This window comes from Rissa tridactyla, chromosome 9 (assembly GCF_028500815.1).
Source record: "Rissa tridactyla isolate bRisTri1 chromosome 9, bRisTri1.patW.cur.20221130, whole genome shotgun sequence".
NCBI classification, from domain to species: Eukaryota; Metazoa; Chordata; class Aves; order Charadriiformes; family Laridae; genus Rissa; species Rissa tridactyla.
In genome coordinates this window covers 18,197,244-18,216,024 of record NC_071474.1, presented here as the reverse complement: position 1 = coordinate 18,216,024, position 18,781 = coordinate 18,197,244, and the positions used below count along the sequence as shown (strand labels likewise).

The window sequence follows — 18,781 nt, the reverse complement described above, 5'->3', positions numbered from 1 at the left end:
TGGTTAGGTATTCAGAGTATTTCAACATACAGTTCTTCATACAAAACTACTTCGTCCATCATACACCCTCATCTTGTAGAGAATTTAGTTTAGATCATTTAACAAAGACATTGCTTTAAAACTATTTTTATTTGATCAGTTCCTTTTTAACCGTTCAGTATATGCAGCAATTATAGGGTGCAGATAGAAAAAGGTTCATTATAGTAGTATATCTTTTGCTGATTAGCTGAAGTTTCCGATGGCTAATAAATCTTTTCATCTGGCCTGTTTTCAGTTGATGTAAATTGTACTTAAGCCAAACACAGGCTGGAATAATCAAATTGCCGTGGTGATTCAAATATGCTAGTTCAGGCAGCCCTTCAGATGTGAAAACAGTGGCTATCCCACAGGCTCTAGGAAAGAGATAACACTCAAGGCAAAGGAAGGATCAGAATTATGGTATATTAAAATTAAGTACTAGCACCTATGTAGTGCTTGGGTTTTCCCTTATTTAACAAGCTTTTGTTGAATTCAGGGTGTCCTATTTGACAGATGGTTGCATCTCACCCGGCACAAAGATGCTTTACACAAAAGCATGCGTTCCCACACAATTAAATACAAAATAACATTCAAACCAAAATAACCTAGGGAAAGGTTTTCTCTTTTATTATGTGCCTTGAAAACAGCTTACTATGTATTGGTTTTGCCTGAGAAAAAAAGTACTGATGTTTTTAAAGACTAAGAAATAAAAATTGGAATTTAAAACATTTACATTGTGTATCTCCTTTAGTCAAAGCAGTATATCATTTTATTTTTTTTTCCCCTGAAGAAAAGAAGGGAAATGTCCCACTAATGTCCGATTTTTTATGTTTGAGTTGAAGCTCGTTGCTGAAATAGCGTGTGGGGAAATCAATGGATAGGTTCCTTCAGCTGCCTAACGGAGAAATTTGTACTTGCTAGTAAGCTGTGGCTGTATTCTATGTTCGTTTAAATTTTGGGATTCTTAAGCAGGGAAAGAAGAGGTTTCAGGAATGGGATGGTGGCAGATCAAGATATGAACTCAGATTTCATTCTGGTCTCGTGCTTGTACCTAAGCACCAGGTTGAAGAACTTGATGCTTGTCATGTTGTTCCAGCACATCTCAGCTGTCCGCAGGCATTGGTCTCTTGCTCTGCGGGAATCCTGAAACGTTATCTAAACTTGGAATATCTGTTAGGAGTCTGTTAGACAAACTGGGAATCTGGAGCGTATGCATGAGAAAAACAGCTCCCTGTGGTAACCTTGCTTGTCTAGAAGGAAATCCAAGGACATGAAAACAGATCTTGCTCAGAGCTTACAGGCAGAAGAGAGGAGCAGACTACAGAGGCCAGGTGGGACAGCAGGGTAGGTCGTTTTCCTGATTCAGCTTTTTGAGGTTTTTCTCATTACTGGCTGCAGTACAAATTAGTTTTTCCATAGGAAAGAAAATCTCTTTGGAGTAGATGTCCACTCTGTTTGGATTTGAGATATCAGTGGTCTTGTAGGACAGACTGAGATTCTTTAATTTTTTTTTCTTTCTTTGTTAATTTGTTCTTACAATCAAGACAAATTGATTAGTCAAAGTGCCCTGCTTGAGCAGGATTCTGCAATGCAGATTTATATGCTCTTATATATGTGGATTTCATTATTTAAAAATTAACTTTACATAAACAGAGGAATTAATTGCAGTTTCTTAAATTTCCTTTGCTTACATGTTATATTGACAAAATTATTTTGTCCACAGTTCTCATGGCCATGTAATGTAGTTAGCATAAAAAAAGGTCCATGAAAAAAAGTGGAATGATAAGTGGATCAAAGGACATGCCAGGTTGCTATGGATACTGGTTAATGATGATTTTTCGTTCTCATTAATCTTTAGGAAAATTCGTACTGAATCCTCAGCAGTGGCACTGAAATCATACAAGGTGGCCCACGTGAATTACTAGCAATGATGAAATAAAATTGAACACTGAAAAGGTTTCCCAGAGAGGCTTTGAAGTCTTCCTCCCTGGAGATACTCAATAGCTGTCTGGACAGCCTCCTGGGGAACTGGCTGGAGGTGGTCCTGCTTGAACGGGGCGTTGGGCAAGGTGACCTCCTGAGGTCCCTGCCACCCTCAACCACTCCGTGATTCTGTGAAACTGAGCAATGGAAAACAGATGTGTAATATAGAAGAAGGATTTGAGATGTGTGAATATGATCATAAATATTTAATCATAAATAATTAAGCAACTTGGTGATGTCATATTGAAGAGTAAAAAAGCCCAGTGGAGTTTTCGACTTGGTGTGCAGTCAGGCTTGACATCAGCTGACTAAAGGGATAAAGGTCCTTTGGGTACAGCTGCATCTGGAATATGCCTTTTACTTCTAGGAGATGAGGAAAATTAGAGGATGTGAAGAAAAACTTTGGGACTGATAGTCTGGAAATACTAATGTGAGAAAATAGCTGGAAATCTTCGTAGCGTATTGTCTTGCCAATAACATGATTCTTCTAACTTCCTTTTGGCTAAAAAATTACTCTGAGGGTGACATAATGAACTGCAAATGCTGAAAAGTTGTCGCAGCCAACAACAGGGAAGAATTTAGTAAGGAATACGAGAGGAAATTGCAAGATGGGGAATTTAGTTTGAACATCAGGAAAAATTTCCTGATGAGTTTGAGTAACGGGAGGAGGGCTACAGGGAAGGAGAGGTGTCTCCCTGCTTGATCAGAGAATTGTACCCTGCATCAGCCTACTGCTAATAACTTCCATCGTGCTGTCATGGGCCGGATGCCGTCAGACCTGTGCAAAGGTCATTTGTATTTGTCCCACGTGTTCTACAGCAGTGCCCATACGGTTGTGTTCAGTTACCATTTTCCCCATATAATGAAAATTAATGACAGTTAATTATGGAAGTTCTCTGCACACCTAACAATAAGAGGACAATCGCTGCCTTCATTTAAGAGTATGTGTAGGTTCTGTTGCCCACCTTCATTTGTCGCGTCTCACAGAAGCGGTGCTCTGACCGTATTATATTTTTAAGTAGCACTCAGATGTAAAATATCTTTACTTTTGCCTGCTTCCCACAACCCTACCATTTTTCAGTCGTCTTCCATCTAGTGCGTTTCTTTCTGTTTTCTAGGCAGAGGCAAAGCTTTAAAATGTGATAGTGACATTAATGACATTAAACTAGGAAAAAAGGAAGGAAGATAACCAAAACCAAAAATTCTAAAAAACATGCTTACGAAGTCATAGAAAGGCTTGGAAGTGTTCAGCTGGACAAGTTGGGAATTTAACAAATTTATTCTTGCAGTCCAGATAAAAGCATGATCTGTTTCATAATTGATTGACTTTATAGGTTAGCTTTCCAAAGGTGTTGGGCATTTCCGTTTCCTGGAGGATTGTGGGGCTGATCCAAAGCATACTGATGCTAGTTGGAAAACCATTTTTATTAATTTTGTCACTCAATTTTGTCAGGTTTTCAGTCTTCCTTTTTTTGTGGAAAAGTACCGCATTGCATTTAGTGATCAGCTGCATATCCCTAGAAGTTAGTAGCACATGTTCTGTAACATAAAGTTTCTCTCTTCTTGCTGTCAAAAGTTTTGAGCCATGAAGCGTGTAACTGCGCATTTTGTAAGCTTTTAAAAAAAAGAGAACATTTAAAACAAATTTAGCAATTGAATTTGTCCTTTCATATGTGAAGAAAATTTTTTTGAAAATTTTATAGGTTGAGAAAATAAGATTAATATCTTCAGATGAACAGAATAGCAGAGGTGTATTTTAAGGTGTGTTTTCTGAAGCACAGAACTCCACTGGCAAAGATACTTGCCTTGTCTCACCTGCCTGCATCTTGTTCTAGATTCCTTCCATATTCTGTAAAGAGAAATGAGAATTTTCATCTCACCTTTGGGCAAATGCTTAAGAGGCGAGGGATGATCCTACTTCCAGATGTGCTTATCTTTTTTTTGTTATCTGTAGAGGCGGTCAAGGTGAAATGCTTAGACTTCTGATTTTAGATGTCTGAAAGTAGTTGAAATTAATCTCTTTAGAAAACGTAACAGGAAAATGCATCTCCGGTTGCTTACACAGGTACCCCTCCCCATCTTAAAAAAGTATGTTTTGGTAATAACCAAAGAAAAAAAGCTGACAACTTTGTAAGTTAAATTCCTCCTGCTCAAGCTGATACCAACGTTTCTTACATCTCACCTGCATTTTGTTTAGAAGAACTAGAAAATCACCTTTCATTGTAGAGTCTATGTGCATGGGTGTCACATGAAATCATGATTTTTGTGACAAACACAGATTTACACTAGGAGTTTGGCTAAGAGTTACCTTTTTTTATTCCCATTAGGCTACGAAATAATATCAGAAAGTAATGAATTTTGCTGACTAAACTAGTGTGGAGTCTGCAAGTGAAAACATTTTCTCTGTTGCTATTATTTTATTTTTCCAAAAATATATTTTCCTTTCCAATTTCTTACACTACCTGTTTCAATAATTGGAATATGTGTTTCAGAAGAGTGTGAATATGAGCGACAAGGAAAAAGAAATAGCTGCTGCAATGTGTTGGTTCACTAAAATTTCAATGATTGGTTCAAGTTGTTTCAAAAAGTTTCCATGCCGTGTCTTACAGAGTCGATAATTCAGAAGATCCAGTGTATGAAAGCTTAGAAGAGTTCCATGTTTTTGTCTTAGCCCATATTTTGAGAAGACCAATTGTTGTAGTAGCAGACACCATGTTACGAGACTCAGGGGGAGAAGGTAAGAGTTTTTCATTAGAAATTTATGCACCTATGTAAATTGAATCAATCGTAAACTATCACAAACAAAAGTCCCAGCTGTAACATATCTGAGTCTTTATGGGATAAATGCTGCCTTTTTCTGAGAGGAAAAAAAAAAAGAGCAAAATGATACTTAACCATTTCTATTAGATAAAAGTAAAAAAATGCAGGATAATTATGTAAGTCTCGATGAAAATCTGTTTATCCTAGATATTTAGTATTAACTTAATAGCCACCAAATTACAGAACACATTACATTTCTTACTGGTTGTCTGGGTTTCAGCTGGCAAAGTTCATTTTCTTTCTAGTGATTGCTGTGAAAGGGATGTCACTAATGCATATTGGTTTTAGGCGTTGCTAAGTTATATTTATACTATTCAAGGCCTTTTTTCAGCTTCCCATAGAAGAATAGACAGATCAAGAGAATGGCATATTCCATACCACAGATGTCATGCTCAGTGTATAAATGGGAGTTGGCTGGGGGGGCGGGAATCCGCGATGACTGCTCGGGATGGTGCCAATTCCTGGGGCAGTGAGAGTGACCCATCTCATGGTTATTATTGTTATTTTTCCTTTTCTGTTATTGTTTCTATTAAACTGTCTTTATATCAAGCCATGAGGGTTTTTTTTTTTTTCCTCCCTTTACCCTCCTTCCCCTCCCCCCCACCCTCTCCACCCCCACCCTTCTTGCCGGCGGGAAAGGGGAGAGGTGAGCGAGCGGCTGCCCAGTTCTAGTTGCCGGCCAGGGTAGCCACAACACTGCTCTAGGTTAACAAGGTTCTAATTTTGCTGTGTTATTTCGGTGACCCTTAAAACTCTGCATAAATCAATCTAATCTGACTTTGGAAAAACTGAATTTTGAATGTGTATACCTTGGCTTTTTGTTGTCGTGAGCTCCTTTGCAGCCTCTCACTCAAAAGTTTCCAGAATGTTTTATTCAGTTTGTATGTGTGAGCGCACAAATGTTAGACCCGTATGTGTAGCCAGCTGGACAGCTGTCTGAGCAGGACTTGAATGGTTAAATTAATCTCTCTCCCTTTTTACTATGAACTGATAGAATACTAACTAATCATAGTATGTTGCTTAACTAAAGGGGAATGCTTGGTTGATTAAAGGGGGATGTTAAACACATGATGCAATCTACAGAAATTTACTTCCACAGGAAAATGTTTCCATTCAAATTGTGAGCTACAAGTAACGGTTGCGTGAGAGCTATCTGCTCTGACAGACTCCATCACTATTGCTTCATTTCCTCATAACTTTTCCTATCCCAAATTGCCCTCCCCCCACATTATCTTCTCCTTGACCCGATCTGATTCTGTGACGATATCAGTGTTTTTCTCACTGCTGGCCTTATGGACCAGCATGATCAATTTACCCCAGTTTAAATGTTGCATGTAGAAACTACAGGTTTTCAAAAAGACTAATAACTCATAAAATTTGGATAGACTCACCAAAATGCAGATTTATGCCTCAAAACCAATACTGTTCTCCGTCCCAAAGTCTGGATGCAGCATTCCTCTTCAAAGAAACAGCCTCTAGTAAAAACAGTGCATTCTTTGGATCTACTTTTTCCTTGTGCTCATTTTGGAAATATTTTAGCAATAAGGATTCATATTTTCACAGCAAAATGAAAAATAATTGGTTGGAAGCAAACATATTGAGAGAATTTTCCTGCCCAAACGTGCTGCGTCCCATAATTGTATATAAACAAGTGTAAAATCTTTCAAAGAATCTTTCCTTATCACTATTATATCTACATACATATACACATTCAGACATATATGATGTGTTTGGTGACGTGTGTGTGGACTATAAACATGTTTGTAGTGTTTCTTATAGAAATCTGTTAATGCAAAGCGTGAGCAGAGTACGTTACCAAGAGAACTGATAGTGTATTTACTGCTGATTGTTAGAAAATATCCTTCTACCTAGAAGTATTACAGGAAGGCACAAATCCGCATACACGTGCGAGGGTCATCAAGATTTTGTTATAAGACCTTAATATCTTTACAGGTAAACAATTAGATCAAGTGAAATATAAGTAAGAGCAGAACGTTTTCCTTATTGTATACAGTATATTTCCTGAGGTTTTTATAATGAAATTTTACCTGTTGTTATGACTGTTTTCTGCATTGATTACTCCAGGCTGCTCTCCTGGAGTGCTGAAAATGTTGTAGCACAATTGTTACATACAATAGAACCAACATTATTGTCTGTTCTTTGACATAGTTAAAAAAAATAATCTCATTTTTCTTACAGCGTTTGCACCTATACCCTTTGGAGGAATTTATTTGCCACTTGAAGTTCTACCTAACAGATGCCATTGCTCACCTCTTGTGCTTGCCTATGATCAGGCCCATTTCTCTGCTCTTGTTTCCATGGAACAAAAAGATCAACAGAGAGAACAAGGTATGCTATAAACACAGCAACCCACGGGTATTTAGTGAATACAATGCACAAAGTACTTTCTTCTACCTGTAGGAGTGTTTATCTATTGGAAAGGAAACAATATCCGCTAAATTTTATTGCTGCGTTCTTAGGAGTCTGAGTGGTCTGATCACAAGACCAGGAGCCAAGAACTAATCCTCGGGCTGTCACTCTCTGTTTTGGGCACTTCAACCTTTTCTATCAGTTCCATATATGTAATTAGGTATAATCATAATTACCTACTGTGCTTCTGGGTTCTTGAAGGCCATTGTTAACTTGGGTTAGCAAAGTGTTCAGAAGATTAAGTATAAGTCAGATTGAAAACACTATTGAGAACAGATGTAATGTAAAAAATCTCTCTACTAGTGTGCTAAATGCACTTTTCTCATTTAAAAACATTTAGTTGAAATGTTTTTGTTATCATCGTGCTGTTTTCTGTTGTACTTCACAACAGTGACAGCAAAGTCTGACCAGCTATTTCTGTGTCAAGTTTGAGCCCCTGGATATGGGATTGGGGGAGACAAGAGCTTCAGGGCTGGGTTTGTTCCTGCACCAGTAAGCGAGGAGCTAGCTATAACCACCTTTATTTGGAAGACCTATTTGCTTAATAATGGAAGTCTGAGAGATGAACTCCTATCTGTCTTTGCTTCTCTTGTGGGGAAGGGAAAATGTTTTGCCAAAAACATGGTGAGGCTTTAGAAAATTTCAGTGGAGTTTTGCTGTTAGGTATGAGTCCTCCTTTTTTTTTTTTTCTTTTTTTTTCCTGCTGGCACTGCAGAGGTGTTTTAAACCCTTTATGAATGCACATTACCTGTAAAGTAAACACGGGTTGCGTGCTGGTTGTTGAGATCTCCTGAGTGAAGTTCATTCGGTCCTCCTTCCTAAAGATTAGTTTAGAGACAACTAAATATCCTCCATTTAGTTCCCTAACCCCATGTGAATTTCATCTCATTTTGGATGTATTAGGCATTTTCCACACTTATGAGACCATCAGCATGCTGCAGCTGTGCAAAGTAGAAAGACAGACATTCGTTAAAATGATGCAAAGGAGGAAAAAACCTCTTGAATGACAGATTTTGTTGTAGACATCTTCATGCAAGAATTTGGTATCAAGTCATCCTTCTTGGAAGGAGCGGAGAGTTTTTTACATGAGGCTGTTTGAGATGGGAAGGACTCTACAAAGGGTTGCCTGTGCTATTGGCAAACACTGTGTTGGTGAAGAGGAGACTGACTCGTAAGATAGTAATAGGAAAAAAGGTTGATCTAGATGTCAGATATTCAATGGGAAAATTAATTCAGTCCAACTGTTCATCCCGGGGTGGCACATGGCTATTTCAGGTACCTGTAGGTAGGTGCTTGGCCCTAGGTCTGGCCTTTGCACTGTACCCTGGGACACTGCAGCTGCCTTCCAGCCCTCGGTCCGTAGAGGAGCGGGCCTTAGGAAAGTGCTTTTCACACAGGAACTGTTTCCAAAGCAGTACACCGAGGTATGATGTGAAACACCTTGTGAGAAATGAAAGCCTGCAAAGCAAGTTCATACCATTTGAATGCAGTAATGTGATATGAATGTGAAGGTAAGAGTTTTGGAAAGCCTTTTTAAGGATACTGTTTCACTGCTGGTAGTTGCTGATGAAACACTGCAGCCAGGACTGTAACGTCAACATGCTATTAAGTTAGCAGCTCCTGCGCATATGTCTATGTTACAAATTGTAGAGCTGTCTTGTTGTACAACATGCCTCCATGCCTTTGGTCTTGATCCTTTTTAGGTCCGAGTTCCGTTGGTGGTGGAACAAGACAATTTCTGGAGTAGGCAGAGTGATTTTTTCCTTTCTAACCTTTGGGATCAGAATAATATCAGTAGACTGACAGTAACCTCACTTATTTCAGGCACATCTATCTGCCTTCATAGAGTACTTCATCATCAGGGGTCTTACAAGAGCCTATGTGTATAAATATTAAATACAGAGAACTTAACTGTATCTACAATAACTCCGCAGATAGAGTAGCTGCCACCCACCAAACCTTTTGCTGTTGTGGCATCCTCCAAGTGACAGGGCTGACAAAAGGCAGTGAGGGACACTCAGCTTCAGCTCCTCTGACCCTGCCGCTCAGTATGTGTTAAAGCATTCAGTGATACACCTTGATGCCACCTACTGAAATACTCCTAATATTACAAGCCATATATTACTGCTAAGGACACACTGCGAGATCTTGGGTTTGATGACAAGGTCGCATATTTGATTTCTCCCACAAGTGCTAGCAACAATGTTAAATATACTTCTTGTGGTCAGAAACTGTCTTTATGGAAGATTTTCCTACACCTGGAGTCACACAGGAAAGATGTTGGGAGAGAAAAAACTACCAAGTATCCAACATAGCATCGGTAACATTTAGTATTGGCTTTGTTCATGTATAAGTTCATCCAGGCTAATTATCAGGGCTGTTGAATTAAAATAGTATTTGTTTTGTATGATCCGATTTTACATGTTTTACTGCAGGGCCTTGAATACACGGGCTTCAGTTCCGTGGAGCAGCACAGAGCACTTGGCATTAAGTCTGGGATGAAGTGAATGCTTCAGCCTCCAGCTGCCAAGCTGGCTGCCGTTAGAGGCTGCAGCAGCCCAACAGCTCACACAGCACTGCTATTGTCCTTCAAATGCTGTGGCAGGAAGTAGATTGGCACAAGGATGCTCTAATAATGCTTATTTTTTGTACCTTGTCAGCATAGAGATGCTGGCAGCTTTGGCAGAGAGGAAGGGAGAGCCACAGTTGTACGAGTTGGAAGACAACGGCACAGGTGCCACAGTACGTGGCCAGATTTTGAACTATCGGAATGCAGCTGGGAGCTCAGAGCTACAGCTCCTTAAAAGGAGCATCTCTGATAGCCAGGCCATTCATAACTTGTAGTCATAGTATTTGTAGCCACGTAACTGGGTGTCGGGAGCAGCACCTGAAGCTGTCTGAAGTTCTGCGTGTACATACGCACAGGTTTAAGCTGCCAAGAAGCTGTTTTGTGGAGGAGACAGTACGTCTTATATTTGTGAAATATGTGTGGTCAAATAAATGCTGATGAGAACGCTTGGAGTTCTGCTTTGGCATATAGTTGTTTACGAGATCATTTCGAGCATTAATATAAAATGTATACAAAGAGAGAAAACATGCTAATACCCTCTTGTCTGGAGAGGATTTAAAATACATTTTGACCTGTCTTCTCTTTACCAGCACACAGCTGGCATTCCGATGGACACTGAAGGCCCTCTTGTTTTGAAATTCACAATGTCTGATCACAGACCTATAAATACTTTTGTATTCATGCAGGCTATACTTATGCAGGTGTTTTGTATCTTTGTTTATGGAAAATAAAGACCAGTTCTCAACCTCCCCTGAGACCGCTTCATTGAACTGGGAGCTTCCCACGCTCCCGTGCTTTGTCAGGCGACCAGAGGCGATACAGCTGCCCACCATCAGTTTGAACAAGTGTGAGAGATGTGACGGTGGGTTTTAACAGCAGTATGTCAGTGTCCGTGTCAGCACTTTCTTTTACTAGTATTTTCAGAAATAGTTAAAGTGGTGTTCTTCATAGAATATTAATAGCGACACTTGAGCGCTGGGAAGCACTGTGACTTTGCCACACAGAAGGCAATACACCCAACTGAGGAACGGCATGAACGTCCTCGCTGTGTGTCTTAAAACTGCCACGGATGAAATAGCTGCTGTCACTTTTGACGTATCCCATGTGTGGCATTAGGACCTGTAGGATGTTTCAAATAGTGCGGTTTCAGCTAGTGAGCATCCAAACCCCAGTGCACCCAAAGTACCGCACCGAAGTTGCCAGTTCTCTGATGTGGCTGGGCACCAGGAAGATGCTGCATTGGGTTTGCTTTAGAAATGAATGGGATGGATCCTGCTTGCAGTCCTAACGTTAAAATACTTTTCTGTCAGGAATGTGGGGAAATTCCACAAGAAAGCCCAGCTACGAAACAGAATTCCCTGAGAGAGAGGAAACTCCACTACTTTAGCAGATACGTTTTGCATGAAGCTGGTATTGCTTCATACCAACCTCAGACTACCCCTTAGAATGTGTGTACATTCGACTCAGAGTTTGAAAAATAATAATTAACAAATTTCTGTTTGAAGATGGAGACGGTACGTTTTACGGTGTGTATATTGGTTAAGACAAGAGTGACATGCTATAGACGATCAGCTCTAAGCTTTGTTTTGTACTTAGATATTAAGATTTTAAAATCTTTTTTAATCAGTTTTAAAATTGAGTATCACTAAACATTTTAATAGATGGATTTTCAGTATCACTAGAAACGGCAAGCTTTAAAAAGGATTCCTTTAAAATTTGTTTCTAAAAATGATTATTTATTGAACTATGTGAAAACCAGTTAGTTCTAAGCTGTCCATAGAAAAGAAACTCAAATTTATTTTTTGAGGTTTACCTCCCAAAGAGAGCGATTCATCTCTGACAGTTCGTTAGTCCAGGCTTCCCAATATCAGGATCACATTCCCGTTCTCTACCAGGCTGTACCTGTGTGTCAGGTGCTACCAGAAGTGGAAGTGCTGTGTTGTGAACTGCTCTCTTCTAAGTTGCCGTCTTCCTTTAAAAGGCTGAGATACTGCATTGTAAGGTCAGTTGCAAATCCAGTCAGCACCTGCTAGTACTTCAGTTAATTGGCAGAACATGTCTTCTTCTTGGGAAAAACAATCAGTTAATGGTGTTATCAGTTATGCCACCCCCTTTGTTGCAATAATTCCATTGAATGGAGCAGAGTATTACACCACTGAGTGTTAAAAAGTTTATTCAGTTGTCACCTCTCCTGTATGTTTCTTATGTTCTTGTCCTTTGGGAGCTCTCACTTTACCGTGTATTTTGAACCGTGGAGTTAGACTCCCTGCTATTTATTCACCTTGATGGTTTTTTTTAAGGAGCTAAACCCTCTTACAATATTCATTTCTGTGCTTGCATCTTAACAGTGGTATCTGCAACTAAAGTTGATTAGACTCCAGCTGTTCTATATTATATTTGCAGTTAATATGGGGAAAATATTTCAAGAATTACCTATTATAAGCAGCAGGGGGCAACGTTTCCATGAAATTTTTAGAGGTTTGACCTTTTTATTTCCAGTCTGCAAAGATGAAAAAATATATATACATTCTGCAGTTGCTGTCAAATTGTCGGAACCAAATAATGACTTCACCGTGTTACTCTAAAATGTTGATTAAATTTCCTGCATCCTGCTTGGTGAGGAACAATATTTAACCAAAAAAATGCTGTACCTCTGTTGTGACAACATATGTTTTCTGAACTGCAGAAAAGATTATAAACAGCATATAACCAATAAGCGCAATCAGTTTTCAACAATTCAGTGCCATGATGTTTGGGTGATTTCTCCAGGTTTCTTTGCCCCCTGGCTTTGCTGGAATGAATACCTACACAAAGCCCTTAAGGTTTCTGGTATAGAAAATTAAATTCCTTGATTGGTTGTCAGAGAAGCAGCCCTGACCTACACCATGCTGAGGATCCCACCCAGTGCCTCAACAGCTTTTACTTTTTTTTTTTTTTTTCCCCCTAATGAAATGGAACCAAATTGTTGGCTTTAATTAAAGCTGGCAGTGTTTTTCTCTTAGTTTCTTGCGGGCGATGAATGATAGGCACTCTGTAAAAGCAGAGAGCAGTCCCTGCATGCAGAGCATAGGGCAGAGTCACCAGGACGTGTGTCAGAAGGCAGAGCCCCAGCAGCAAGGGGAAGGGGCAGAAGGGCCAGAGCAGGTAGACGGTAGTGCTGGGATGTAACAGCAGTAACGGCCTTTCCACTACAGGCAAGCCAGGCCTCAAATGGTATCTATGTTGATCTGTGCTCCTCAATTATGTTAGTTCACAGTTTGAGTCCCAAATCCCTGTAACTGCGTTTTGCTTTGTTTCTTAATGCTATTCTCAAGATATTTTTGTTTCTTTGACAGTGGAAAACAAAAAGGTACTAAACTGAAAAGACAAAATAATTAATTATGTGCATCTGTGTGAGAGATAGAGGCAGGAGTATTTCAACTTTTTACTGCTTTCTGCTATTCTAATGGTCTGTCTCCAGGAACTGTTAATTGCGCATTACAAAATGGCAGTGTTGTTCTCCCAGAGGTCTCCCCTCCTCCACAGGTGGCAATCTTTCACTCAAGGAGCAATCAGTGTATTAACCTGTCCTCTCCTATTGCACAAACATCAAAATAGGGAAATGGAGCCTGGTATAAATCATTTGTGGTGCGCTGGATGAGACAATTCTGCAGCACACTGAAATTCTGCCCTTCTTCAACCAGTTATGCTGCTTTTCCCAGCTAATTCATTTTTTTGTCGTTTTTGTTCTCCCCCACCCCAATCCTTGTTTCTTCTCTGCTTCAGCGGTGATCCCCCTGACTGACTCTGAACACAAGTTACTGCCTTTGCACTTTGCGGTCGATCCCGGGAAAGACTGGGAGTGGGGAAAAGATGACAATGATAACACCAGGCTGGCCAAGTAAGACCTTTTTGTAACCTTAGTGTTAAGCAGTAAAATGTCTTGAGCCATACCTGATTGAAGCATTGGGAGAACTGTGGACAGAGAGGGCTTTGTTCATGCTCTCTGGTGACATGGGAGAAGACCTGGGTGGGTATCCATCTGGCGGTCACAATTCGGGCTGCTGTTGCATCTCTCCCTGTTAAGAAATACTGCTTTTTCTTTCAGGCTGTTTTTGACTCTTTGTTCCCTTCTTTTTTTCATCCTTAGTTTGATTCTGTCTCTTGAGGCAAAACTTAATCTTCTACACAGCTATATGAATGTAACATGGATACGAATACCATCCGAGACACGGGTAAGGTAACTTCCCCTTTGGTCTAACCAAGACGAAAGATGCCGGGCACGGCAGGGTGCCGTGTGGGGCCATGCCTGGACTGGCCGGCTGCCTGGAACCACCAGAGTGTCCTGGCAGCAGGGACAAGGCACTCATGGCTCACTGTCATTGCAATCAGGCTTATACATTTTTCTAGTTGTTTTTTTTTGGTTATTTTTTGGTTTTTTTTGTTTTTTTTAAATAACAGAGTTGCTTGCATATTTTGGCAACTCGAACTCTGTTCTGAAACGTATTTTCTAGCTTAATCTTTCTGTCAGTTATTTTGGTAGGCCGTGTAGTTCAGAAAAACCTTAAAATAGACCTTTTCTCACCATAGTTTTCTGAGAACTTTGGCTTGCTGTCCTAATGCCACTGTGAGGTCACCAGTCTCGAGTCCTTTCGCTTTCTGGGAATACATTCGCCCCCCTGCACAGCTCCCAGTTTAGAGTGGCTGACAAAAGGGCACAGACGGGCGCTGAACGGGAGCCTGGCTCTTTCAGAAAGCTATTTTAGAACCGTGCTCAGCTGCCCCCTAGTCAGCTGCAAATTTCTCTGCAAATTACATGGAATAGATTGAGGGGTTAGTCTTGAAGGCAAAGGGTTGCTAGGAGAGGTTGGAGGTGATTTAGACAGCCTACACAGATGGGGTTTGAAAAGAGGAACAGAACACAAAAGGAGAAAGCATTTAACAAGCTGCAAGAGGGGAAAAATGCATTTTTCTACAGTTTCTACAGTGGTAGCTACCGTATCAGGAAAAAAAAGAGGTAAAATGGTCTCCTGTAGTTGTAAACTGTGAGCCTGAAGCTTGTGGGACCTGAGTTACCTCTCCCTGCTTTGCACTTGCCAGGCGAGTGTGGTCAGGTCACTTCTGCGCTCATCTCCTCCTTTGCCAAGTGGGGTAACAGCTCTGCTCCCAATGGGGTGATGGGGGATCAGAGATTCCAGAGAGAGAGAGGACACTGGAGGACCCAGGGACAAGAAGCAGGCATGCATTTCTACACTGGAAGTATATACATCTCCAGAGCTTTTTTTTTTTTTCTGAATCATTATGGTTAGTTAAATGTTTCATATTTATCTCTAGCAGTAGATATTAGCTTCATGATGCCTGAAAGCAAGACTAAGTTTTGCAGGAGTAAATGAACACAGCCACATTTTAAAGTATCCTAGGATCCTCATTATTGCATTTTCAAGAAAGATGTTTTATCACCTTACCTAAAATATAAGTTGGAACTTGGACTTCTGGCAGCAGTTTTATCTGTATTTTATTTCCAATAAGAATGAATACACCTCATTGTATTCTTCATTCTGCTTGCTGAAGTTTAATGTTTAATATTTCAGGCAAGATGTTTAGCTCTGGTGCATCGTACCTTTGGTTTTATGCACCAGAGACCTGAACAATGAAGAAACGAATGTAAATAAGTTGGGGTTCAAACATGATGACTTTTGAAATATTGCTACCTACAGGTTTGTGTGGTGCATCCCCCTCACAGCTTTCAACAGAACCTCATTTCCCTTCCATCACAGTATTAGTTTCTCTGTCTGCCCCTGGCTGAGAGGCAGAATTGTGTTGAGGGGCCGGTCTCTGTACGCCGGCCAGCCGCTGCGCAGCAGGGAGGTTGTGCTGCAGCCCTGCCCTCAACAGCAGCACTAACTTCCATCTCCCCATTATTCTGACACTGATTTTCACAGAAACTCTGAGTGAATGACCTCCGTTCTGCAAATGTGGTTGAAATGAGCCAAAAGCTACCGTAGAAACAAGCAAGATACATAGTCAGCACAACCAAATAAGCTTTATTTGGTGAAGAAACCAGTTGAAAGTGTCAGGGCATAAATAAAGAAGTATCTTTAAAATCAGTGTCAAAACCCGTATTGGATTTGGGGTCTTTTTGCACCAAGTCCCTGTATGAAAGTGATTTTGCTGTATCTAATTATAATTACTTTTCCATAGCAGGCCCCTTTGGCTCAACCAGAATCCCCTACAGCTTCAGCCGGGGAAGACGTTCAGTCTCTGGCTGACTCAATGGACTCGGACCGAGATTCCATCTGCAGTAATTCCAACGGCAATAATGGCAAAAACAGTAAAGAAAAAGAAAAGGACAAACAGAGGAAAGATAAAGACAAAAACAGGACGGATTCGGTTGCCAATAAAATAGGAAGCCTCAGTAAAACCCTGGGGATTAAACTGAAAAAGAATATGGGTGGCCTCGGAGGCCTGGTGCATGGCAAAATGAGCAGAGCCAATTCAGGGAATGGAAAAAATGGTGATGCGGTAGAGAAAGTCAAAGAGAAGAAGTCTAAGTCTCGAAAAGGCAGCAAAGAGGAATCTGGACAGTCTGCGAGCACTTCTCCATCTGAGAAGACCACTCCATCCCCGACTGACAGAGCTAGCAACTCACCCGTTGAAAAGATGAACACTAAGTCCTTCTCTGACAAGCAGTCTGACCCATGGAAGTACAGCACTGACGTGAAACTCAGCCTAAATATTTTGAGAGCTGCCATGCAGGGTGAACGAAAGTTTATTTTTGCTGGCCTTCTTTTGACCAGTCACAGGCATCAGTTCCATGAGGAGATGATAGGCTATTACCTGACCAGCGCGCAGGAGCGCTTCAACGCAGAGCAGGAACAGAAAAGAAAGGATGCCGAGAAAAAGGCTGCACAGAATGGGTCGTCTAATAGGAAACTGGAGCCAGAAGCATATTCAAAAGAAAAATTAGAAACATCTCCTCAGGATAGGGCATCACCCGTCTTGCCTCAAAGCCATACAACTCAACTGGTTTTAAAATTTAAGGATCGCACTAGTCCCACTCCTGGGTCATTTTCTTCACCTACTAATGGTGCTAAGAAAAGCGGACCCATTCCGGTATCTGCCCACTATAGCCATACGCCACCCGTTCAAAGGCAAAGTGTCATCCATTTGCATGATGTCAACTCCAAGCCATCGAGCTTCCAAGATGATACCTACAAGCCAGTGGTTGGCACCTTAAAAACCTGTGCCACCTATCCCCAACAAAACAGATCACTGTCTTCTCAAAGCTATAGCCCAGCCCGGATATCCGGCATCCGTACCGTGAACACAGTGGAATCGCTCAGCTATGCCATGCCTACAGAACACAAGTCTCAGACATACACAAATGGATTCAATACTGGCGATATCAGAGACTGCTTAGAATATGCTGATGAGGATGCTCCTCAGACCTGGTTGAACAATGATAAAAATCAAGGCAGAAGCACAGTTTGCCCAATATATTCCATCCAGCAGAACCGCTGTAAGAAGGAGAACTGTTCCTTTTATGGTCGTCCTGAGACTGAAAATTACTGTTCATACTGCTACAAAGAAGAGTTAAAGCGCAGGGAGAGAGAAAGCAAGGGACACAGGCATTGAGGATTCTTCCGTGACTACTTAGTTTTACCATTTTCTTACTTACAAAGTAAACAGTGTTGGGTTGCAGTAAAAAAAATTCTTAAAAAAAGAATAAAGGATTGATGAGTAAATAGTGTCTAGCTTTTCGCTTTACCGGGGCAATGAGGAAATAATAGAATTAATTTATCATAAAAAAAAAAAATATTATTTTCCATTTTGTCAGTGTCTTTTTTACATATACTGGTAAGCTGAAGGCTTGTTTACTCCTTTGTCAGTGCTGTGTATATGTTTGGTCAAAAATTTACTAATGGTGCCTGAATTTACACTGACATCACTCAGGTAGTAGAATGATAGGGGAAAGTCATAATACCGGAGATGTGGTGTTGTAGTAGGGTAGTATCTGCCTTGTAGACATTTGAAATTCTATAGCTATTATGAGAGTATTTTTTCCTCAGTAAAACCTAAATTTTTCATAGCCTTTTTTTTCAGGAGGGTAGTGATTTTGCATACTGCACATTTTTAACATGGCAGCATATTGCATTATTACTGATGTTTATACTCATTTTAGTCTGAAGTTGAATGATTCTGGGAAAATGAGAGTGAAAGGTCTGAATTCATGAGGTCTGCAGCTCTTCCTAATTTTAAGTTCTTACCAGTTATTTCTACATTTCCATAAAATAGTAGATGAGCCACTTTTATTTGTTCTGAATTTTTAAACAGGTTTTATAAAAAATACATTATGACTGGAAAGACTTCACATCACAAAAAAAACACCACATAGTACAGTTTTGAGCACCTGAATTTCACTATTATTTTCATTGCTGTTAAATTTGAGAGAAACGTTAAAATAAAATACAAAAATCTTATTAGATTTGGAAAATCTTATGAGCAGCTGGGAAATTCAGGATCATTTTAGAGCTGAATGAACTGCTTGTCAAAACAAATGCATTGCATCAATTGATTCCCTTAGCCATTGCATGAATTTAATCATTATTTATTTATTCCTTTCTCAACATTATCAAGTGACAGTTGTTGCAGACATAACTACTTCTGAGCCTTTCTTGAAGGCTGCTGATTCCGCTTACTTTTGAGTCTTCTGGAGTGAGTGATGTACCCACCAGGAGGTTGCAAGGTGGCTATAAAATACCTCCAGTATGAACGGCAACTCCTAGCACAGATTGGCGCAAGCCTGATATCCAAATATTTATGTAACTATTTGCAATAGTTTTGGAAATAAAACTTGGCTCGTAGAAACATTTCTGAAAGCAGACATAGCAAATACTGTTCAAGGAGATGTATGACATTAGGAAGTTTTCTTTAATATAGTGCTTGCTGTTTTTGCACCCCTCTGCCATCAGCTGGCATAAC

General features: G+C 40.2%; 1 protein-coding gene across 8 annotated transcripts in view; it reads left to right on the top strand.

The window, feature by feature from the left end:
- OTUD7A (OTU deubiquitinase 7A) overlaps positions 1 to 17,544 on the top strand; it is a 135,881-nt gene extending 118,337 nt beyond the window's left edge. For 7 of the 8 annotated variants that reach the window (XM_054214809.1, XM_054214807.1, XM_054214804.1 and 4 more), the window contains 5 exons: positions 4,611 to 4,738; positions 7,021 to 7,170; positions 13,586 to 13,700; positions 13,950 to 14,034; positions 16,001 to 17,544. In XM_054214809.1, the coding sequence (XP_054070784.1) occupies positions 4,611 to 4,738; positions 7,021 to 7,170; positions 13,586 to 13,700; positions 13,950 to 14,034; positions 16,001 to 17,434 (1,912 nt within the window). In that variant the 3' untranslated portion in view covers positions 17,435 to 17,544. The remainder of the gene's footprint in view (positions 1 to 4,610; positions 4,739 to 7,020; positions 7,171 to 13,585; positions 13,701 to 13,949; positions 14,035 to 16,000) is intronic. The other variant, XM_054214811.1, reaches the window with a different exon arrangement.
- Positions 17,545 to 18,781: the final 1,237 nt, after the last annotated feature.